The sequence below is a fragment of the Rhagoletis pomonella genome, unplaced genomic scaffold (assembly GCF_013731165.1).
Source record: "Rhagoletis pomonella isolate Grant_MI unplaced genomic scaffold, Rhpom_1.0 Rhpom_scaffold_00003, whole genome shotgun sequence".
In the NCBI taxonomy this organism is placed as follows: Eukaryota; Metazoa; Arthropoda; class Insecta; order Diptera; family Tephritidae; genus Rhagoletis; species Rhagoletis pomonella.
This window is the reverse complement of record NW_023458557.1, coordinates 71,403,554-71,428,958: the sequence shown is the minus strand read 5'-3', so window position 1 is coordinate 71,428,958 and position 25,405 is coordinate 71,403,554. Positions and strand designations below refer to the sequence as shown.

Below are 25,405 nucleotides of genomic sequence, written 5' to 3'. Positions count from 1 at the left end.
ACAATAGCCTTTCGGGGCGATGTAAAATTGTAGGTCCCTCCCCTTTGTGTGACAACATCAAGGCGGACAGTTAATCAAAGTCAATCCTTATTGGAAAAACTGCGACCACGAGTCTGTGTTGATTGTTACATCAATTTCAAAAAAATATGCGAATTCATAACTTAAAACCATTTTGGTAAATAAAAATCAAATTTGCTCAAAGCAAAACTAATTTCTCGATTACTGTAATCGTAATCATGAACTGCTTGATTGCGATAACCTTAAATTTTTAATTCGATGCATCGGAATGTACATCGATATTTTTCGATGCATCGAAGGGCATACATCGATGCATCGAATTGCAAAGATTTTTCAGATAATGTTTCCCAACAAAATGTGTTATACGATGTTTCCACGCTTCGTAATTCGCTATCTAAGTAATTCGTGAATTACACTGTTTCCACGCCACACATTAGTAATTCGTTTGGCAGCTCTAGTTCTTGTTCTTGTTCTGCGCTGTTTATTATTATTTTTGTGTACTGCAAATATCGAAGATGGAGCTAAAATTTAAGTTATCATCAACAATTTTAATTTATATAGAGAATATTTTATTAATATTATTCTATAACTAGAAAAAGTGCCAGCAATTGGGACCAGGCCGGTGAAAACTTTGATATATTTCCGATAAATATTAGAGAAGGCACCGATTCGTTTGTCATTCGCATGGTTATTCGGTCAGAGTTTTTTATAAATGAGGTAATTCGCTCTCAAAATTTTGTATGGCGAATTACGTAATTCAGAAGGTAATTGGCAAGGCGAATGACGAATGGCAGAGCGAATTACGAATAAGAGTGCGAATTACGAATCGTGGTAATGCCGTATTATTAACAAAATTGTACAAAATTTAAATACATTACTGCAACTGAGCTACGTATGTTTCCAACGGAAGTTTTTGGAGCCGTTTCAACTTTTTGGTCAGTCACTTCTCTTTTTTGTACAATTGAAAACCTGGAACGACGGTTCAATGTACTAGAGAATTCAGTTTTCAAAAAACATCGATGCATCGATATGTCGACTATTTATACATCGAGTAGAAAATTTTCGATGCATCGAAGCAAATCATCGATGTTTTCCGAGATACCTACAAAAACTTTATTTAAATAATCTGTAAATTGTGGCAGCACCAACGACTTGGAATCGTTTGGCGTTCTTCTTTTTTTGTAGCAATTCACAGTAGTTTGGGGTCGCGTACATTGCCTTTTGTTCTTGCGTTCTTATTGATTTTGAAAACAAAATTTGCTTATTTCATAGATAAAATGGATAAAGTTCAACAAAATGATAACACAAATCGTGATGAATTAATAATGCAGCAACAACGCGAAATTGAAAAGGAGGTACGTTTACCATAGGCATTTTAATTAAGGAACAAAATGTTTTGCTAGTATCAGTCCTAATGGGCCACCCGTAGTACCCTCCAACATACAAATCAACTAATTAACAATTTCTTTTGCAGATAAGTGACTCCATACCATTGGTCAGTGAACAATTGCCAATAACTTGCCTTAATGCTGAATATCTAGGCGATGCAGTGTTCACTTCAAAAATTCAAGAACTCGCTAGCAAATATAAATTCTTACGGCGTACTAGGCCTGATGGAAATTGCTTCTTCCGGGCATTCGCTTACGCTTACCTAGAGCATTTAATTTCCAATAAAGATGAGTATCAACGATTTAAAGATTTGGCGGACAAGTCAAAAGATAAGCTGGTGCAATTAGGTTTCCCTAGCTTTACTCTGGAAGATTTTCATGATACGGTAATGATACCGACATTTTATAATTATTTAAAAGTTTATGTTGCACCTTTTGTTTTTTGACAGTTCATGGAAGTTGTCAAGCGTGTAGATCCGGCAGCCGGTTCGACAGAGTCAATGGGTGAGGAGCTACATAAAGTATTTAATGAGCAAGGTTACTCCGACTATGTGGTTGTGTATTTGAGATTATTAACCTCTGGTAAACTACAAGAGGAGGCTGACTTTTATCAGCATTTCATTGAAGGCAACTTTACCATTGAGGAATTTCGTCATCAAGAAGTTGAGCCAATGTACAAAGAATCGGACCATATACATATTATAGCATTATGCACTGCTTTAGGCGTGGGTGTACGCGTAGAATATATGGATCGTGGAGACACACATGTAAAAGCGCACGATTTCCCAGAGGGAAGTACGCCAAAAGTTTTCTTAATTTATCGGCCGGGTCATTATGATATACTTTATCCTAATTGAATTGCAAAATCATAAAACATTAAAGGATCATAGCGTTTGGCCTAGCTACCTACTAACATATCGCTCACTTTCTTCAATAGTGTCACAACTCAAAAAAGCAGCACACAAGATAAACGGCTTTCAAGTTTGGAATTTACACATACTCCCGTAGTAAAAACGAATACATATTTTATTCTAGTAGAGAGATAGTGGTAATCGATGCAGCTATGAAACTTTTATAAAACATAGAAGAAATAGCGGTAATTTTTGCATACTTACCTCAAAATACGTAATTTTTGGATTATGACACTAAATGAGCGATATGTATGTACTTTCTAATTTACGAAAACTTGCATATATTGAGCACAGATTACGCGTGGCTGCTTTGAGTTAATATCCTATCACCCACGTACATAAATAATGAACAAGCCCTATTTAATCAATTGAATTAACATTGGTATACATTGCCTTTAGCACAGAGAGAGAGGATATATTTGAAATTCATCAACGAGCTATATTAAAATTTTAATTCTTTGAAAATGTATAGAAAGATCCTTCTCAAATAAATTGTATATGCCGAAAAAAAAACGAATAAAAAACAAATGGGTCGGTTATGGATAGCAATGCAACCACAGTTGGGTTGCCGATGGACCAAGCCACTGAAAATATATGTATATTTAGAACACCAACTATAGTATACTGCTGTAAAGTTACAGATAATACAATTTCGAAATAGGAAGAAACCAGGCTTGAATTTAAAAAAGCTGCAAAATTCTCGCGTCAACCACAAATAGGCAGTTGCCAATAACAACAACAGTTGCCAATAAAGCAACTCAGTTCTTTCAATTGTTATCTCTAATACAATTTCAGACACTGGCAGCGCAACTGAAGTTCGATTGCCGTTTGTAATAAACCCAAAAATGTTCTTAAATCGACTTTAATTTATGTTCTTTTGGACTTCTTAGTGAAAGTAAGCAGCAAACTTGTTAAATAATGTTAGAAATACTGCGTACGGTAATTTAATCCAGATGCTGGTGAATAATGCTGGGGTGGGAATCCTTGGGTTACAGGTTACAACAGTTGAGGGAACGTAATAATTATTCTCAAGGGTTGGTCCTTAGTTGAGTTCGCCGGCATCGATCTAACAACGTTAAACCGATCAACCTGTGATCGACAAAAGCTTGAGCCCAGTAAACATACAATTTAGTAGCATTTTGATAAACATCTTATGTATTTCGATTAGGCGTTTTCTCTTTACGTGCAGTTAATGTGTGCTTTTAATAGAAGCTCAACAAAAAATTTTAATCCGAAGTCTAAAAATCACTTAAGTTGTTTCATCAAAATCCCGCAGGAATGTATATTCATCTTAATGAAGAAAGGTCTAACATTTGTTGGCTTTTACCGAGTAATTCTAAACCTTTATAAAATTCGAAGATTTCCCGTAGCGAATTTCTTCAAAATACTCTTTTTCAATAAACACGGAAAGTAGATTTAGTTTGATTTTAAAATCTATTAGGACATCAGTGAACTACTTTTGTACAAAGAAGAATTTCGAAAGAAAATTAGTTAATATATATATATATTCCCATTGCTTTTTTAATATTTTGTATGTAATTAAACAATCGTCGGTACTTGTGTATATATTGTGTATACATACGTATATTTTTTCTACTTCAATCTCGTTTATACATACATATGTAATTATAATGAAACAAATAACAATCTTCATTGGTTAGTTACATGCATTTCAAAAATACATAAATTTACACAAAATGTTAATGTTTACAATCCCTTATATTGTAAATGAACAAACTAGTCTGGATGTCCACAAAAATATACTACATTCTACATCCAAAATCTCAACTTCAATTCTTATTTTTCGGACACTGTTTTTATTTACGATTCAATAGAAATATGCTGCTTGTATTTTTTACAGCTTAGAATCGGTTGAAACTAGTCAATCCGCGGAGCATACGGCCATCGCTTCACCCTTTTCCTCTTCCAGTTCCTTGCCAGTAAGGGCCAACTTGGATTTGGCAAAGTCGTCCAATTGCAAACCCTGTACAATCTTCCATTTTCCATTGCTAATTTCCACAGGGAATGAGAATACCACATCCTTGGGCGCCCCGTAGCTGCCATCAGAGATGACACCCATTGAGACAAATTGACCAGATGCAGTACCATTCCACCAATCGTGCATGTGATCACAAGCAGCCTTAGCTGCGGACATGGCCGATGACATTTTACGTGCAGCAATCACTGCGGCGCCACGCTTTTGCACTGTCTCTACGAATTGACCCTGTAAAAAGGCAGCATCATTGACAGCATCCCAAACACGCTTGACAGCACCATCGACTTCAACAATCCCGTTGCTGGGATCGGGGAACTGGGTGGACGAATGATTTCCCCAGATGACGACATTCTTGACGGCATTAATTGGCACACCCAATTTGGCGGCGATCTGTGCGGTGGCACGATTTTGATCCAACCGTGTCATGGCGGTGAAATTCTCACGTGGAATTGATGGCGCATAGTGTGAGCATACGAGTGCGTTGGTATTAGCTGGATTGCCTACAACTAAGACTTTAATGTCCTTGCGAGCATGCTGATCTATAGCCTGTCCTTGTGCCTTGAAGATTTTCACGTTGGCAGAGAGTAAATCTTTGCGCTCCATGCCCTCCTTCCGTGGCATAGCGCCTACCAAAAAGGCAGCGGACACATCTTTAAATCCTACCGCTGGGTCAGCGGTTGGGATGACTTGGCGAAGTAGTGGTAACGCGCAATCTGCCAATTCCATAACAACGCCCTCGAGTACACCCATCATTGGGGGGATATCGAGTAAATGCAAAATCAAAGGTTGATCCTTACCGAACACCTCACCACGGGCAATCATGTATAGCAACGAGTAGGCGATTTGACCAGCAGCGCCAGTAACAACAACACGAATTGGTTGTGCCTGCAAGCAAAGGAGGGTAGAAATATTACTTATAATGCATTTTGTAGGTACTTTATATGGTATATGTACATAGTATGTAAGTAAGGTACATCAATACAATAACCGAACAAGTTTTCTGCGATCAATATTAAGAACGGTAAGTAAAATTAGTTTTCTCTAATCCTATTCCGAAATCGGTGACAATAAATTCTTTTTATTAAGATTCTCTGCTTTGGAAGACTTAATGTTTTCGAACTCAAGCAAAAAGTAGGAATCGTGTATTTTTTCTTAAAGCTTAGAATCCAGCTCTCAAGAAAATTACCTCAAATATCCAGTCTAAAGTTGTGTATTACATATTGGCTCATTTTTGTATCATGATATAATTGATGCGAATGCCTTATATGCGTAACTAATTTCCACTAGGCATTAAATGGCAAACATTTTCATGACAAGCTTGGGCATTAAAAAATATTCTTGTCAATACCAAGGCGAATTTATAGGTGCAACTCCGTATTCCTCGGACTCGGACTAGTAAAACTGTCAAAAAATAAAACTTCGCTCAGAGCGAGAGAGTAACATTGAAAAGTACGGGATCGCTTTCTAGTAAAAAATGGTAACTTCTGTCAACTTCAACATAGCCTCCAAATTTTGGTTGTAAATTTTTGCTTATTTTATGCGTAAACACAATCAGCTCACACATATAAATAAATAAAAAAAAAACTTTCAAATTGTTTAAAATCCACCTAAACAAGTAATTAAATACTTTTCAACATGAATTAGCAGAGTGCACTTTTCTTTTGTTTACAATTGTGTTGCCAAACACACTACAGCTGATTGTTTGACACATTTACCAGAATTTACCAGCAAAAAATTCTCGGACTAAAACTGGTAACTTCTGACAGAGACAGAACCGCATTTACTCTCTTTTTTGTCCTCTCAATAGTCAGAGAACCGAGTACGGGATCGATTTCCAGTAAAATCTGACTGATTCTGACTAGTCCGGACTCATACGGGATCGCAACTATCAAATTGAAAAATTTTGTTTGAATTTCTACACACATTTACAGATTTTGACAGTTTATGCCGCCAAAGCAAAAACAAAATACATATAAATTTTACTAATATTTTTCTATCGGAAAACTCTTTTCGTCTGCAGAAGATTCCCAGTAATAATACCAAATTTTTTATTTAACCATTTTTTCATCGCAACTATAATTTATAGGTCTGCCAAAAACCCACAAAAATCCCCAAAAATGCAATGGGGGGACAAATAGAAAATCGTTAGTATTAAAAAAAGGTTAAATAAATAATTGGATATTATTATTGTAAGTCTCCTGAAGAAAACCAGAGTTTTCCGATGGAAAAATTTTAATTTTCAAGAATTCTATACCATTTCTACGAAAAGTTGTTTTTTCCCATACTTATAAAAGTGCATGGAAAACTTTGAGCGCTTTGAGCGACCTCTGAATATTTTTTGATTTCAAAAAAAAAAAAAATAGGGGTATGCTTTTTTTCTATATAGAACAATCCTAGGGGCTGAGAGCATTACAATTCCGACTTTACTGTTTTTGGACCACCCTAATGTATATGCAGTCATATCAAGAGCACCTCATTTCAAAGTGATATTGCTTTCCACTTATGCTTATTTATTTATTTTTAAGAATTTTCATTAAAATAAAGTTCATTCTCTGAAAAAATCCATATAAACCCAAATTTAAAACATTGTAGAAAACTAAAAAAAAATCTAAAAATGTTCATCCAAATTTCAAAATTATTTTCTCAGAATTTTTTGAGTATATAGATTTAAAGCCCTTTATTTTAATTGAAATTGAACATACTGGTTAACCATAAAACAATATGAATTGCATAAAGCTTAAGGGAAAAATGCCTTAAAAAAAACAAAAGTGGATGATCTCCAGCAAATGATAACTAAACGCTAAATACCATCTGAAGTTCATGAATTTTATAATACAATTATAGAAATATAAAATAAGCACTTAACTTCCAATATAAATTATGCCTTTAGGATTTATTTTAAGCCTTAAATGTGCTACTCTTCCACGCAAATAGTGAAATGTGCTACTTTTCCACGCAAACATCTAAAATGTGCTACTTTTCCACGCAAACATCTAAAATGTGCTAGTCTTTAACGCAAAAATCTGAAATGTGCTAGTCTTCCACGCGAATAGTAAAATGTGCTACTCTTCGTAGGGACCGACGATATAATATTCGCATATGAATGCTTTTTCGATCCGTTTACGACTGTTCGTAGGCGCTCGACAATTTCAAACGAAAAAGTACTTGAAAACGAATCGTAAACGGCTATCATAAACGACCTTTTAGCTGGTTTTTCTTCGAGAAAATATCCAGTTACGAGCTCGTTTACGATGATTTTGCTGGCTGGGCGTTTTTTCAAAACCATTATTTTGTGATAAGGAATATCATTGTATTAAACTAACAATAATTGATTAAATAATTACTTGCTAGATGTTAATGCAATAGCCTTTAATGATCGAGAATCGCTTAAATTGATATAAAGAACGATTAAGTGGAAAAATTTAATTTTCATTGACGTTGAACTTTTCATTTTCACTTCACAGTTTCATAGAACCCCCCTGGTCCCCTGGTTAAAAATTATTATTCTAACTATATTTAATTGTTATAGCCACATAACCAGATAACCAGGCAAGTCTGGCTCAGTTACGGTCTGGATATTGTAGCCGCCTAAACAGCTACCTGTCCAGACTCGACCCAAACATCCCAAATGAGTGCCCGGCATGTGGAGACTCCCCCCACGACACCAACCACCTCTTCTCATGCCAGCTCAATCCGACTCAACTAACGCCCCTCTCCCTTTGGTCCGACCCCATCGAAACAGCTCGTTTCCTGGGCCTACCGTTAGTTGAGCTTGACGATAATGATTAAAAGTTGACCCGAAACAGGCGGGGCTTAGTAGTGCCGCTACAACAACAACAACAACATAACCAGGCAAGTGTGAACAACGACATTATGAAAAGAGTATCAAAGGCAGGTAGGGATTTTCAAAAAGCGGCATATAAGTCGGTAGTTTTAGGTACTTCCACTATACAATTTTTATTGAAGGTATATTTTAATCCGTCCTACCAAAATCTGTGAAAAACGCTGCTTGGATAAAGGTGTTGGTTAGGGCCTTTGTGAATTAAGATAACGATTAACGATACGTACATATCGCACACCTAGTTCTAAAGCAGAACTGGGCGGCGCCTCTTTAGAAGGCGCTCTGCTTTAGAAGGCAGCGAAACCTTCATTCAACCACACGAATTGTTCGCACGCCCACAGTGACATCAATTTCTCGCACACTACAAAAATTCTCTGTCGAAGCTGCCCACCTCTGTTCTAAAGTGTAATTAACTCAAAAAAAAAAAACAAGTAAGAGCAGCGCTGTCTTCGGCTATGCCGAAGGCTTTATACCTTTCATGAACGTCTGAAAATTTTAATTTAACAGATCGCAAAAACTGCAAACTGAACAATCAGTGGTACAAGAGATAAAGCTTATATAGCATAGATCTTGACGATTTTCTCAGTAGCTTTGTATTATTATTTATAAAATAGCTTACAAAATTTATCGGTTTTATCTGTCCAAATAAAGGAGTTTTACAGTAAAACCCCATATCTGAACCATCAGTTGTATGAGGGACAATAAATAGGTTACAGTGACCCGAACTTTGTTAATTTTACTGTAAACTTCCTGTTGATAAGGTGTGAAAATAGTGCGAAATTTTATGTTTCTAGCTGCATGCAGAGGTTATAACAAAGAATCTCATATCTGAACAATCAGCTGTATGGGAGCTATATGTTATAGTGGTCCGATTCTTCCGGTTCCGACAAATGATTAATACATTATAATAATACACCCACCTACCAAATTTGATCTGGATATCTCGGAAAACTGAGAGACTAGAATGCATACAAACAGACGGACAGACAGACAGACGGACATGGCTACATCGACTCAGCACGCCGTTCTGATCATTTAAGTATACATTTTAATGGGTCTATCTTTTCTTATTCTGGTACTTACAAACATCGGACCAAAGTTATAATACCATTTCATGCTCATGAAAGGTATAAAAAAAGCGCTTTTTTATTGCATAAATCAATTCATAGGACTTACATCCAATTAATGGAAATATTTTTTTCTTCATGATGATATACATTAAATTAACTAAAAAACTACTGGTATACTTGCTTTTGTATTATTTACGTTGAATCTGTATGATCCACAAGCAGTTAAATTTCCCTCTCTGAATTTTGAGTTAGCTCACTTTAGATCTAGGTGTACGATATGTACAGGTATTTTTTTTTTATCTCAGTATATGGTTGTACGATAGCATTACAGACTAAAGAACAGTAAATAATTACTTAAAACTATTAAAGAATAATTAATTTGGATTAGGAATGGATTTCTCAATGATACATGTGTCGTGAAAGCCAAGCGTGTTATTGCAAGGATAAAACGTTCGTAAAATCGAATTTTATTTCTTCGTGCCGATAATATGCTAAATTTGTAAAGGAAATTTATATAAGTGCAGTACTGAATCCCAAAATATGTATATCGTCACCTGAAATGCAAAGAGGCGTAACTAATACAAAATTCACAACTCAATTTTGATTGATATGTCCATTATATTTCATCGAATTACAATTCCCACATCATTTTATGGAAAAAAAATTATTAGTCCTGACTTTCTACATTTCAGTTACGTTGTTGTTACGTCCTTTTGCATTTCAGAAGACGATAAGTTGATGTCAAGTCTTTGGAATATCACTTATTATTCAAAAAAAAAGGTATGAAATAATAAATTTTTTAAAGCTTCAAAAATACCGATGCTAAAAATAACGGCCAAAGCTTCAGGCTAAAGCAATTTTATGAAAATCATCGACAATGAACTTGATTCTATAAATAGTCAGCCCCACGCAGGCTCGGCAGAATACGTAGTACATTTGTAAGTAGGTATGTACACACATACATACATACTTATGCATGTACGTTGGCGTCACAATTGGCACTTGAAGCTTTTTTCGCAAAAACAGCAAAAAGAAATAAAACGTCAGATGTGCTGCTGCCAAGAAAACTAGCGCCCCCTGTTTGGGGATTTACCTTCCGCAACTATTTGTACGTTACACTTAGTTAAAAGCAAATTTTATTATTATTTACATATCGTCCCGTTTCTGCTTTAACCTCGTATCTGGAATAGAGGTATTTTAGAGAGTGTAAGAAAAAAATCTTAATTTCTTCCCCTAGGATACAATACGCGTATTTTTTAACTTAATATTTCTGGTTCCACTAACAGCAGTGAGAACCCTTATTAAGTCTTTGTTCTATTTTCAAAAAGTGTGACGCTTAAACAGCTGTTATAAGTAGTAATATTAGTTTTCCCAAAAATTGTAGATACGTGGTTAAGGCAGAAACGGGACGATATGTACATATGTACATAAAAACATGCATATGTAGAATATACGAACCACCGTCTAGTTAAATTATATATCTATAAGTGACGAGCATAGCTCGATATGTCCATGATTCAATAATTAAATGTTTGCTCACTAGTGGCATTCATGATACAAAAAAGAAGGTAGTTTCATTTAATGACATTCGTTGTTGTTGATAACCATTTGACTTTTAATAAAATTATGACATTTCATTAAATTCATGCTACCTGATCACGAGCAGTAATATTTTTTTTTTTAAGAAGAAGAATATGATGAACCTGAAAATTAATGCATAGTCTAAAAAGGGGGTTGACGAAACTAGGTTTCAGAACGGATGAAGAAAGTGATCAAAATTATACTTATGCTAATTGCTTATCGGAGGGCGGTCTGCGCAAGACGAATTCAAGTTTTTTGCATACATTGGAAATTTTAAATTCGAAATTTGTTGAAGTTAATGGTGATACGCTAACCACAAAGCTGAATTTTTTCCAAAATCTAAAGAAATTTAAAAGTAAATTTCCACGAATTTCATTACGAATCACAAATTTCATGTGAACAAATATTCCCAAAATTATAACGTAAAACAAAAATAATTTTTCACAATTTGTTTTTGTTTTGCATGTTAAATTATGAGAACAATTTATTCACATGAAATCGGCGATTATAAAAGGATTTGTTTGGAAAGAGAGTTCTTTAGAATTAGATTTTTAAATTGCAAGATTGCATACAAAATAAGAAAATGAAAAAATAACAACATAATGCTCTCGTGATTTTTATCATAAAATAAAAAGAACAATTTCAATGAAGTCTCCTTTAACATTACATATGTTATATATTTTTAATAAAAAAGGTGCAAACCACGTAAGTAAAAAAATTACCAAGCACTGAGAATGATTTTTCGTTTGAGGTATTATTAAATTGGTATAAATGTGGGAAAGAAATGCACCGTTTTATTGTTTTAATATTATCAAAGTGGCAAGGCCTTTGAGAATGCTCACAATTTATGAAACTTCAAAAAATTGTATAATCCATCAAAAGTTGTTTATTGAAACTACCTTCTTTTTTGTATCATGTTGGCATTAGAGTTTTGACACTCCCTTACAGAAAGTTGCCCCCGCACACGTACCCACTAGGGGTGTTAATTTTTTTCGATTTTTGCGATCCCGGGATTTTCGGGACATCGTTTATACAATCCTGGGATCCCGTGATTAGTCCCGGGATTTAGATATTCTATATTTTGCAACAACTTAACATGAAAAAATTGCATTAATATAATTTGAGAAGCTGTCCTACAATATAAATACATAAATGGGTTTGAAATCTACTTTATTATCTAAGTTGAAAAATATTTCATTAGTAACATAACAAAAGACGGTAATTACATTTATAAGCACTTAACAATACTTTAGCGTTTACATATCTGATAAAGTAACTTAAATAAACAAAAGAAATATAGCGAAAACTGGTCAACATAAGGCATTATATTATAGCCACGATTGCAAATTACAAATACCGAAAATCCCGGGATTCTTGGCAAATAATCCCGGCATTTACGGGACTTTTAAAAGTCCAGGATCCCGGGATTAACATCCCTAGTACCCACACACAGGGCCTTGCTCGGGGAGCCGATTTTGTCAAGAGGGGGCGAGAAAACTGTTTTCTGAGCAAACCTTTTATTATTGAATCATGCTATAAGTCTAGCAGTTCAATATACAAATATTCTTATCTCGTTTAAGTTCCTTAGCTAATTTTGACAAAAATTATTTTGTTAATCAGTCATCGACTGTCATTCAAAGCGATCTGACGTGTTTTCAAGTGTTTGCTAGTGTTATATCTCCGTTATTCCCAACCATTAACTATTTTCTCTTTCATCTTTCGTTTCTTTTTCTTCTATTTTCTACCCACGTGCGTACATAAATAATTAATTCTCTAACATGCCGGTTCCTACGGATAGGCCTCCAAATAGATTCTCCGCGTTATCGGTTTTTGACGACAATCCGCCAAAAAAGAAAAAACCAAATACCAAACAAATTGATTTCCCGCAACTACCCCATAAACCCACTCCGACGAATGTCCCCAAGTTTATATTAATATCATCTGCTGATAAAAACATCTCTCTTTCCCAATTAAGTCCCTTCGCCATAAAAAAATGCATAGAAGGCATCTCTACTGAAGTAGATTCAATATCACAGATAAGAGATGGTAATCTTCTTATCTTAGTGCGCAATTCCCGAGTTGCTGATAAGTTTTTGAAAACGAAAGCTTTTCCAAATCTTTGTCCAATCAATGTTAAGCTGTACGAAACCTTAAATTCTGTGAAAGGTGTAATATACGGTCCGTGTCTTAAGCACGTGCCCGAGAATGAAATTGTAAGTGAAATGAAAGACCAAAATGTAACTGGTGTATATAAATTCTCTCGGCAGGTCGAAGGTAAATTGTCTTTTACTGGTCTAATGGTTCTTACTTTTGATCTATTCCGTCTCCCGGAGTCAGTTGATGTCGCGTGGTACAAGGTTAAGGTACAGCCTTACATTCAGAACCCAATGCGCTGCAAGAACTGCCAGCGATTGGGTCATACGCAGAAAAGATGCTCAAGTAACACAGTCTGTAGTATCTGCAGCCTACCACCACATGCTCCGGAAGTTTGCACAAGAACTCTTTGTGCCAATTGTGCTAGTGACCACCCATCTTCTGACAAAAATTGTCCAAAATATTTACAGGTCAAAGAAGTGCTTAAAATTTTAACCCTCGAAAAATGCAGTATTGGCGAGGCGCGCCGTAAATACAGAGAAAACAACCCTTCTACCAACGAGCGGATACATATGCCAACATTTCAAAAAATACCTCCTCGATCCGATCCCATACCGCCTCAAATAACGAAATACCGACAAATCCACCGCAACAGTAATCTTAGACAACACTTCTTCTGCAGCACCTTCAAAAACCATTACCAACAAAGATTCCAACCTCAAAAAATCAATTTCCAACCCGAAGACATCGACTATCGACACCAATGATTCCCTTCCATTATCTTGCCATCTACCATCTACCTCTACTTCACTAAATTCCACCTCTCTCAACAGTCCCAGTTCATCTACAAATCCAGCATCTTTATCCCCGTTTTCCCAATTCACACAAAACTTACTGAAAAATAATGATTATTACATCAACCATAAAACCCTAGACGACTCAATGGACTCTACCCAGGAAGAGCTCTAATTCGAGTCCAAGTGCACAGCATCTAAAAACATTATTTTCGGTATATTTTTTGTAAAACTCGTTTTTACAAAAATTTTATACGATTTTTACAGACATGAATTTCAATATTCTCCAATGGAACATGAAAGGTCTTCTGAACAATTATTCGGAACTTCAGATGCTCATCAAACAACTCAATCCTTTCTTCATTGCGATACAAGAGACACATTGTAACAACTACCAAGGAACTACTTAGGCTATTTCCACAATGCGCCATCCAATACTCATTCCACACAAGGAGTTGCTATCCTGGTGAAAGACTCTGTACCACACAAAAGAATAATGATCAATTCCCAGCTCCAGGCAGTTGCAATTGAAATCAATATGTGCTTAACATTTACCATTGTATCGATATATATCCCGCCGTGTCAAATTTTCAGTAGTAGAGACCTTACCGACATCTTTTCATCAATAAATTCACCCATTCTGGTTCTTGGTGACTTTAATAGTTGGAGTAATTTATGGGGATCAAACGTTTTAAATCATCGCGGAAGACTTGTCGAAAACGCGATTTTACAATCCAACCTCTGCGTTTTGAATGGCGGCCGCCCGACTCACTTCTCCACCCACGCCACGTTCACCCACATTCATTCCCTATTTCCACTTATAGCTTGGCAAGTCCTAAACGATCTGAACAATAGCGACCACTTTCCGATCTAGATTCCTTCTAGACCTCGCTGATTGGGCTAATTTCGCAAAGCTGGTAGATCTCGAACTAGAGCAACGAACTCCCACAAACGGCACAAATCATGATGCAGCCAACTTTGCCAAAGCTATTCGCGTAGCTGCGAACCGCTTCATCCCGCAAGCTACTCGCTTTATAAGGCCCAACGTGTCGTGGTGGAATAGAGATCTAGCAAATCTCAGATCAGAAAAAATGAAAGCCTGGTACCGATTCAAAATAACCCCCACACATCAAAACCTTGTTATATTTAAAAAGGCCAATGCTAAATTTCGGAAAGAGATGAAATTAGAAAAAAGACGCAGCTTTACCAAATTTACCGAATCCATTAATCCGAATTCCTCAGTCACCGAAATTTGGAACAAAGTTAACAGGCTCAGTAACAGAAACACTTCAAAACCCCCTTTTATTATTAAAACCAATAACATTACCTTATCTGACCCAAAAATAATTGCCAACCACTTCGCTGCTGACTGGTCTAACTATTCAGCCGACTCTAATTTCTCCAACAGTTTCAGGTGTTCTAAAAATTCCATCCACCAACTAAGCTTAACGCTCCCAGACTCGCATCCAAACGCCGTGCTTATTGAAAAACCTATATGCAGCATAGAATTAACCATGTGCCTCGGCAAAGCCAAAGGCAAAACCCCTGGCTTCGACCGCATTTCCTATAAGATGATGAAGTCCATATCAAACTCTGCCAAAGCTCGTCTATTATCTTTATATAACTCTGTTCTAGACTCGGGTGTGATCCCACAGAACTGGAAAATCGCCACGATAATCCCCATACCCAAAGCAAATAAAAGCCTACTCTCCTCTAATGGATATAGGCCAATATCGTTACTATCTTGCCTTTCCAAAGTTCTGGAGCGTATTATAGCCAACCGCATTGCCTGGTTTTCAAACTCGCTGCAGCTCATTGATCGATGCCAAGTCGCCTTTCAGCCTAACCGAAGCACCACTGACGCCCTTCTCCACATAGACTACTATGTAACCAAAGCTCTGTCCGCGCGGCTTCACCCTTCTATTCTATCCGTAGACTTCGAGAAGGCATTTGACCGCATCGGCTCTCACGTTATCCTTAAATGTCTTCACACCTGGGGAGTAGGTCAAAAATCTTCCGATTTGTCAAAGCTTTCCTATCAAGCAGGCGATTTAGGGTTAGGATCGGTAACACCTTTTCTAACATTTTCCCATTGGAAAATGGAGTTCCGCAAGGTTCTCCACTCTCGGTTGTCCTCTTCTCCATAGCTTTTAACCAGATCAGTCAAATTATAAAGAGCCACAATTTTGTCGATCACTGTCTTTACGCAGACGATCTATACATCCTCGGCAAAAGCATCTCCGATTGTGCGGAGTACTCTGGAGTAAAAATATCTTTAGAAAAAACTAAAAATTTTCATGTCTGTAGAAAACGAAAATGTGATTTTTACAATTATAAGATATCTTTCAATAATTTCGAAATCGAAAATGTTAAAGAACTAAAAATTCTAGGTATAATCTTTTCTAGCAACTACACTTGGAATAAACATTGCCTATATTTAAAGAAATCATTAGCTGCCAGACTAAATTTAATATCTTATTTTGCAAGCAAAAAATGTCATATACACATCAATACACTCACATACATAACAAAGGCTATAATTCTTAGCAAGATAGATTATGGGCTTTATCTATATGGCAAGTCCCCGAAATCCACCTTAAACTCCTTTAGTCCAGTTTACCACCAAGCCGCAAGAACATGCATCTATGCCTTTAGAACAACGCCTACCAAACACATTTTGGCAGAAGCGGGTCTACCAACTTTAGCGGATAGAGTTTATCAAATCCACGCACGCTTGATACCCAAAGTCACTTTCTTATCCGGTTCCGTCATCAACAATGACGCAATGACGCATATATAATTTAGTAGAGCTGATAGCCCTGGCAGCTAATGCTCATTAATTGTATTAGCAGGTTAATTTATTTAATTTTGTTAATAAATCATAATAATAATAATAATATTTTGTTAATACTACATGGCATTACGTGACTACAAAAATGGAAAACAATTCAAGATTATTCAAAAAGACGCGCCCTCTTGCTACTGATGGTATTTATAGGTTTCTTATCTTAATGAATATGCATAGTAGCGCACACGATACATTCATATGTATGTATTTATGTACATGTGTATGCATAGTATGCACGTACCCACATAATCTACCTACATACATATTTATTTAAATAAATTCTGTTTTTATAGCTGGTTGTGTACACATATGTATGAATGCATGCATTTACATATAAGGGGGGCATTGATAACAAATTGATCGTGATCTAGAAACTTGAAGCGGGGTGCAAATATAGTGCCAAACTTTTAACATTCAGTTCTAACCTTTTTAATAATTGTTACCGCGTTATAAAAATTATGACACTCTTAAATTTTATAGAAGCATACACTCGCTAGTTATAAGCACAATCATAATACTTGCAGGCCCGGCGAACTTCGTCCCACCCATGGTACATTGAACAGGTAGTATCAGTAGAGCAGCTGATTTGATTTATTTTCAAATTATTTGGTCTCGAAAATGTCAAATATTTTTAATTTTTTCTCACGAAAATTATAAGTTGTTAAAATCCATTTGCTTGTGAAACCCTTTTCCATACAAAACAAGCGATTGAATAGCAGCTTTTGGAACGTTTGCCCAACTCGGCAGCACGACCGCTGATTACTGGGCCTTGCAAAGGATGGATCAATGCTTCGAGAAGCAAACAAATTTACTAGGAAAGAAAGTTGCATCAATTTTTATTTTTTCCAATTTCAATTTTTTATTTTTTATAATTTTTTGTATTTCACATGGCACGCTTTGATTTAGAAGAAAAAATTCAGAACAGTTGTTGACACTTTCGATACCAGAAGCAACAACAAAATACACGCAAATGTTGTTTTTGCTCTACTGATACCTAGGCGAATTTATATAAGGTGGTGTTACTAGCTCAGCTGATTTTGTGTATGTGTTTCGCCGCACGGCTTCTGATATCCAATTAAAATATTTTGTTTGAATTTCTACACACACTGTTACAGATTTTGACAGTTTATGCCGCCAAAGCAAAAACAAAACACATGTAAATTTTTGTTTTTGTACTCCTGCTATCACCTTATATTAATTCGCCTTGACTGATACTACCTGTTTAATGTGCCTTGGTCCCACCCAAAATTAATTTTATACCCGAGCGCACTTGTGCACAAGGGTATTATAACTTTGTTCACATAACGGTTGTTTGTAACAGCCAAAACGAATCGAGATAGATATAGACAAATGTATACATAAATGATCACAATGAAAAGAGAAATCGTCCGTCCGTCCGTCCGTCTGTGCACACGATATCTCGAGTAAAAATTGAGATATCTGAACGAAACTTGGTACGTGCACTTCTTTCTGGCGTAGGACGGATGGTGTTGAAAATGGGCAAAATCGGACAATAACCACGCCATCATCCCATATAACGGTAATTTTCAGAAATACGAAAACTGCGATATTTTACTAACTAGTGAAGATTATTCACTCAAAATTGATATTTACAATAAATTTTAGACGAAAAATAAGAATGTTATAAATTTTCGGAAAATGGACGTAGCCACGCTCACTTACGGTTACCAATTTCTTCCAAACTTAGCATAGTTGTTGGCCCTGGTATAGCATACCAAATGGCCGAACATTTTTTAAATCGGACAATAACCACGCCCACATCCCATATAACGGTAATTTAGAGAAATACAAAATCTTCTATAAATCAGTAAATATTAAAGCTAATTTATTCAAAATTGATGCTTGCAACATTTCTCTACCAAGAAATACTTTTCAGATAAAATTTTGGAAAATGGGCGTGGCACCGCCCACTTATGATCACATTTATGTATCTCGGTAACCGTTTTACCAATTTGTTCCAAACTCGGTATGGTTATTGTGCTTGCCACATAGAAGAAAAAAAGATGAAAATTATTGAAATCGGACTAAAATTACGACCGCTTTTCATATAACGGTAAATTTCAGAAATGCTTGAAACTTCAATATTTCGAAATTTAAGGACGTTAATTTACTCAAAATTGATACACCCCGGCTTACCATGTAGCGGTAGCTTTCGGAAAGGTGAAAAACATATCTTGAATACATGCGCCGGGTATTTAATGTTCGGCTCCGCCCGAACTTAAGACTTCCTTACTTGTTTTTATTGAACATTTTTAGCCCAACATTTTCTCCAACAATTCACGTTTACGATTTCCACTGGCACATTAATCTGCTAAACATATTGTTTTGATGGTCATTTGCAGCTTTAAGTAACGTAACGGAAGTGTTATGTCCGTGAAGAAGTTCTTAAAACTCTCCAATTGTGCAGCATTTAAAAGCGCGGTTATTTGCAAAACGAAATAAATCTGAAGAACCTTTTCCTCTTCACTCCCTGGCAGGAACAATGATCCGGTTCTATAGTGAATCTGTCCTAGAAGCTCTATAGTATAGTTGGCGGCAAGTTCAAAATGTTCATTGTTCGACAGAAATACAATATACATATCGTCACCTAAAATGCAAAAATACGTAACAACATCGTAAATTAAATGGAAAAACTCGTGACTAATATTTTAATTTTTTTTCATAAACTGATGTGGGGAGTTGTAATTCGAGAAATCCATCATTTAAATCAAAAAAAGAATTAAGAATTTTTTATTAGTTGACTTTTTTCATTTCAATGACGTTTGTTACGTCTTTTTGCATTTCAGGTGACGATTTACTTATTTCAGACGAAATACTTTAATCGCTTAACGCATAACATATATTGGAAAATCACATCCCTTGGGCCACTCGTAACACAGGAGAGTTCGACATACTCAATGGTGCAACAGAGGGATTTAATCTGACATTCACGGCACGTTTTCTCACTTGGCGATTTTTGGTAATAACTCGTCTCCAGCGCTAACGGACACCCATTTAGGAGCATTTCATTCACAAACACACCTACAGAAGAATTATAAATACATTCAAAGATAGCTAAAAGTCAATACGTTTGTAGACCCCACGCCCCCTTTTCAAATAGCCTCATTTTTCTCTATGAGTATGGGCTCGATTCCATATATGTACATACATATCTCCATACGAAGTTCAAGTACTGTACCATGAACACTTCCAGAGATATGCAGTATAAAAATGCGGTTTGTATGGGAGATGCCACGCCCCCTTCATATAATGAAATTCTTTTAGCCTATAACCATCCTTGAGACGTGTGCGGCAGAGATCCGTAGTATGAAAAATTTGGATTGTATGGTAGGTGCCACGCACCCTTTTCCAACAGTCCGAAACTTTCTTCAAGAGTATGCGATTTATTTCATATATCCCCATACCCAGTTCCAGTACTCTACCATGAACATATCCATAGATATGCAGAAGGAAAAATTTTGTTTGTATGGGAGGTGTTACGCCCCCTTTCGAATAACTCCAATATTTCTCTAAGAGTATGCGCTTGATTTTATATATCTCCATACCAAGTTCCAGTATTCTACCATGAAAATTTCCAGACTTATGCAGTATAAAAAATTTCGGTTTGTAGGGGAGGTGCCACACCCCCTTTTCCAATAGCCCCAATTTATCTCCAATAGTATGCGATTTAATTCATATACGAAGTTCTATACGAAGTTCCGGTACTCTATCATGAACATTTCCAGAGATATGCAGAATGAAAAGTTCGGTTTGTATGGGAGGTACCACGCTCAAATTTTTCTCCAAGAGTATGCGATTTATTTCGTATATCTCCATACCAAGCTCCAGAACTCTACCATGAACGCTTCTAGAGATATGCAGTATGAAAAATTCGGTTTGTATGGGAGGTGCCACGCCCTCTTTATATAACGAAATTATTTTAGCCTCTAACCATCCTTGGGACGTGTGCGGCAGGTGTAAGAAATTTCAAAAAAAACGGTTCATGATATTGCAATAAAAGTATAAAAAGCATTAAAAACCCACTTAACTAATTTTAATTTGAAGTAAAAATTGTTCGTTGACGTTGAGGGTAGAACTTTGAGTTCAAAAAAGATAGTGGCGGAAGTTAAGTTGGTTTCACTGGGCCGTATGCATAAAAACTAAGCAATTGCTTTTACTTAATATTTCATACCTATCACTTAAATTTTTTTGAGTAAATCGAGTAGGTCTGAAATTAAAAAAAAAAGCATTTCCCAAGGCGAATTAATATATAATATATTATATTAAATTAAAATATAATATAATATATAAATTCACCTTGGCATTTCCTTAGGTTTTATTCAAGGCGAATTAATATAAGGTGATAGTATATAAATTCGCCTTGGTTTTATTCATGCGGCACACTATGCCAAAATCAATAACATTTGTCGTCAAATAGGTAAAAACACATTGTCAAAAGGAAATAAGAAATGGTTTATTGATTGATTTAGATCAAAATAGTTCTTTGGTCGTGTACATGTACTGCTATAATATGTATGTATATTATATAGTCCGTATGCAACAAAAAATAATAAATTGCTTTTATTTTCATAAAACATCTAACAATGTTTACAAGATTTATTTTAGAAATAAACATAATAGAATTAAGCTGAAAAAATGTTAGTAATTATAAATAGTTCTTCCTAGAATAACTACCTACATGATCTTTAATAATGCAAACAAGAAAAATTATTAAAAAGTCAAATGCGTGAAGCATTAGCATAAGTTTGGATAATTTAATGAAAACAAATTTCATTAGCATTATATATTTCAGATATTAATGCACTAATATTTTACTAGGCATTTGATTTTCAAAATTATTTCATTGCAATTTTTATCTGCACAAAATTTCAAAAATAAATGCATTAATTTTTTACATAAACATTAGTTGTGTTTGTTTAGAAATTATCCAGTAACTTTAGTTGCGTTCGATAACAAAATTAGCCAACACCAGCCAACAATCAAAATCAAGAGCGTTAGGTTGGTGTTATGCAGAAATTTTGTTTGGCAAACTCCGAGAGAGCGAGAGAGCGAGTTTGGCGACTCTCACAGCAAACTAATTTTGTTTGGTCAAACTGCAGCAAATTCGGTGTTGTCATATACAAAAATTTTAAATTGTGCGCGTTATGTACATCTGAAATTCTCATTTCGTGTTGGCAATAGCCATGAAAACCATAATGAACGTGCAACCCTGTGCCAAACTCGACATAACCACCTCCGAGCAAACTAAGCAGCCGCCATTTAATTTGGCAAACAAAAGTTTGTCTGCATAACACCGACCTAAGCGAAAATTCTCTCCCAAAGAAAAGAAAAAGCAAAAAAAGGAAATTAGCCATCACTTGCAAAAACCGAAAGAAGAAGACACACCAGCTGACTTTGTTTATGTTTTATTTGTAAACATACTGAAATTCATGTTGCCTCCATGGAAGAAAAAATGAAAGTGAACGTTCAATGTTCACCAGGAACATTTCTAGAAGTAAAAACTAGTTGGCACTATCTTAAAGTCACATAGCAGGCAGCCAAAAAGCATATAAATACCAAAAACCGAAAACCGCAATTTTGTTTGTTTACAAAAATTACAACCATATGTTTTGTGATCATATGTTTTCGTGTTGGATAATTTTTGTTGACTAAAATTTTGCCAGTGTAAAATGAACGCTTCTCTTGCATCAAAATGAACGCTTGCTCTCTCAATTTTTGTGTGTTGGATAATTTTTTGTCGTTATCGAACGCCATCCAGTAAAAATTTGGAAAAACTTTTACAAATTTTTGACTTGTCGAACGCAACTAATAATTTTTTGTCGTTATCGAACGCCATCCAGTTAAAATTTGGAAAAACTTTTACAAATTTTTGACTTGTCGAACGCAAGTATTATTTCTAATAGTTCTCATAGAAAAAATTTGCAAAAAAGTACGCGAACGCTATTCCAGTAATAATTTGCAAGTTTCATGAACTGCTGATAAATTGGATGTTTATTCGCAGCAAATTCCTAATAAAACAATGGCGCGTATTCATAGTCCAGCCACTAAGTCGAAACTAATAAAGTTGCAACTTAAATTTAAGTACCAACTTATAATTCACTTCTATTCATAGTCGCATTTAAGACTTCTACTAAGTAGTTTTAACTTAGTTTTACGATATTGCAAAACGAGTGTGAAAATGTATCGATTTTTCTTTACGATATTTTGGAAAAATTTCATTTTTATTAAATAATGTCAAGTTTGAAAATCCGTTTATGTAATTTTTACTTTCATTGCATGTTTATGCAAAAGAATAAGGTATAAGTTTCTTGTTAATTGTGTGAAATAGCCAGAACTACCGCAATGATGTGAAGTTGATGTTTGTCGAAAGCATGCTGTGAAACATACAAACACATATCTAAATGTTATGCACTAATTTGCTTTAAAAGAACAAGCTTGAAATTGACTTATTATTTTAGCATTTATATATGTAAATCATTCCAGTTATAAAATTGTGATGTAGCCTTATTCGAATTGTAATACGCATTTAATTTCATCTTCCGATTCAAATGGATCGCTCTTTGTAAGTTTCACTTAATTTTTACATATTTCGTATTTTTTCTTTAATTTAATCAAATACTTCTTCCTAGTGACGACTTAATTGCAGCTGCAGCCGAAACTAAATTTTAAGTTGGTACTTAGCCAGAAAAGTGGAAACTAAGGCGACTATGAATAGCTTTAGTTGTAACTTAGGATAGTTTCGACTTAGTTGTGAACTAAATATGACTATGAATATGCGCCAATATATTTTATATTTAAATAGGTTTGATTTGTGAAATCCAACAATAAAAACCCACAAACAGTTTCCTTATTAGTTTAAATTTCATCCAGCAACATGCGATCAGCTGTTTTTCGTACTGGCAAATTCTTACAAGTAAAAATTTATCCAGTAAAATCCAGTAAAAACTTGCACTTCAACTGTCATTTTTCGCTCTCTCAATTTCCCCTACTTTGCAAGTTTTTGTGTACGAAAACGCCAAAACACGAAAATTCGTAAAAACTTTTACTGGATTTTACTGGAAGTTAGTAAAAAAACGCAAATTCGTAAAAACTTATGGCTTAATGGTAATTAACGTACCGTAACGCATTACAAAATTAATGCATTTTTCACAACTCTGGTGCATATCTATGTACATATGTACTTACTTCCGGCAAACTCAAATTGTTATATTATTAATTATAATAGGGCATGTTTTGTGCTGTTCTCCGCAATGATTAAGCACTATAAAATCACCTGATTTAGGCAATACATTTAAATGCTGATAAGAACCAATGCATATATAAATCGGTGTATTATAATGGTTATGTATGTGTAAGTATTGAATGCACACTTAAACTAAGGTGGACTCACTACTATTACTAGGTATTTCTATAAAAAACACTAATGAAAGAAATTGATGCATGTATTTTTAAAATACATACATTAGAAATAAAATTGTTTTAAATTGTAGATCTTTTACATTGCCGGCCGGTATGCTTTTGGCGAAATTTGTTTGCATTAATTGATATGATTGCAAGGTCACCTGTTTTGTGGTAAACAATTGGTATTGTCTCTTTGCATTCTATTCACCTGTAATTTGCTAGAAATGATTCGCTGGGCTCCATGCTTATATGTATGCTTGTTTCCCACACATAGCAATCTCAAACGGATGAGCTTACATATATACACAAGACATTTGATTGCTAATCGCGACGTGGCGCATCGCCGGGAATTAGTAGCTTGGTCGACAATGGCACAAACTTTGCAATCATCAATTGCGGTGCATGTCAGCCACTTCATATTCATATGTATTTGCTGGTAAAGTGTATTTTGTATATTTTCTATATAGATTACTGATTCTATCGTTTACTCTATGTATTTGCAGAGTATAAAGGTCAAATGAATGTTAAATAGTATTGGAGTGTTTTTTCTCCAGGCTAATATCAAATTGTTCCTTATATAAAGTCATATTGAGAACCAGATACGCTGGTGATACAAAATGCAACGCAGTTCGTTATCCTGGAGTGTCAACTGACTATGTAATACACTTACCATTTCTTTGTTAATTCCTTAAAACAGGCACGTAAAAAAGCGTGAATATAAAAAAATTAACGTTAAAGTTCAATCAGCAACAAAACCGCAAGACGTGTATAATTTAACACCGCACAAATGGATGGGGAATGGAGAATAAAATCGAGTCGGCTCCAACGTCAAATCACAATTTTGCTCCACACGAAGATAAAATGCACAGAGTTGCATCAGCTTAGCAGGGGTGTATTTTGGTTCCATAAGGGTGAGTTTACAATGAGTGTTCGGATTATAAGAGATCAAATCCTTATAGCCTCATTAACTTTTAAGGCTCTTTAAAATAATCATCCCTATTGCGAGTGTCGGCTAGTAGTAGATAAACGACTTTTCTATGGTATTGTGAATGTGGATTTCTTGTTCAACAAGCGACTATGAATGGTGTTTAATCGCTCATCCTTCTACATATATTTGTTTGTAGAAGAATGGGCGACTATAAACTTTTCACACTTATTGAACAAGAAAACGCCTTGAAAATACCGCGGATAATCGATAGTCGACTAACAGTCGCTTATCTGCTACTCGTCGACAATCGCAATAGGGATGATTGCGTTTCTATGAAATTATACTTTCTTTAATCGTTAAAAATAAGTTTCTGAAACATAACAATAAAGATTGTATGACGCCAAAACTGGGCTCGAATCGTCACATACGTTATCGTACTACTCGTCACGTAAAAACCCATTTTTCGGATTATGGCATACTTGAACGTACTCTGTGTCTCATTCAGCTTATACTG

General features: G+C 35.3%; 2 protein-coding genes across 2 annotated transcripts; one reads left to right on the top strand and one right to left on the bottom strand.

Annotated features, from left to right (window-relative positions):
* Positions 1-1,198: 1,198 nt before the first annotated feature.
* On the top strand, positions 1,199-3,183 carry LOC118735457 (ubiquitin thioesterase otubain-like). The gene is made up of 3 exons (XM_036465215.1): positions 1,199-1,373; positions 1,493-1,792; positions 1,856-3,183. Exons 1-3 carry the CDS (start codon positions 1,296-1,298, stop codon positions 2,261-2,263), a joined length of 786 nt encoding a protein of 261 aa, XP_036321108.1. The 5' UTR covers positions 1,199-1,295; the 3' UTR covers positions 2,264-3,183.
* Positions 3,184-3,870: 687 nt separating this feature from the next.
* LOC118735455 (malate dehydrogenase, cytoplasmic) lies at positions 3,871-24,818 on the bottom strand. Its single transcript, XM_036465213.1, has 2 exons — positions 24,634-24,818; positions 3,871-5,198 (listed from the first exon to the last, which is right to left on the bottom strand). The coding sequence occupies exons 1-2, from the start codon at positions 24,634-24,636 to the stop codon at positions 4,200-4,202; spliced, it is 1,002 nt and encodes a 333-aa protein (XP_036321106.1). The 5' UTR covers positions 24,637-24,818; the 3' UTR covers positions 3,871-4,199.
* Between the last annotated feature and the right edge of the window lie 587 nt (positions 24,819-25,405).

Bases quoted from the DNA above. Each gene is read 5' to 3' on its own strand.
- LOC118735457 (XM_036465215.1), top strand. From the start codon at position 1,296: ATGGATAAAGTTCAACAAAATGATAACACAAATCGTGATGAATTAATA. The intron at 1,374-1,492 runs GTACGTTTACCA...TTTCTTTTGCAG, and splicing joins AACGCGAAATTGAAAAGGAG to ATAAGTGACTCCATACCATT. The intron at 1,793-1,855 runs GTAATGATACCG...GTTTTTTGACAG, and splicing joins TGGAAGATTTTCATGATACG to TTCATGGAAGTTGTCAAGCG.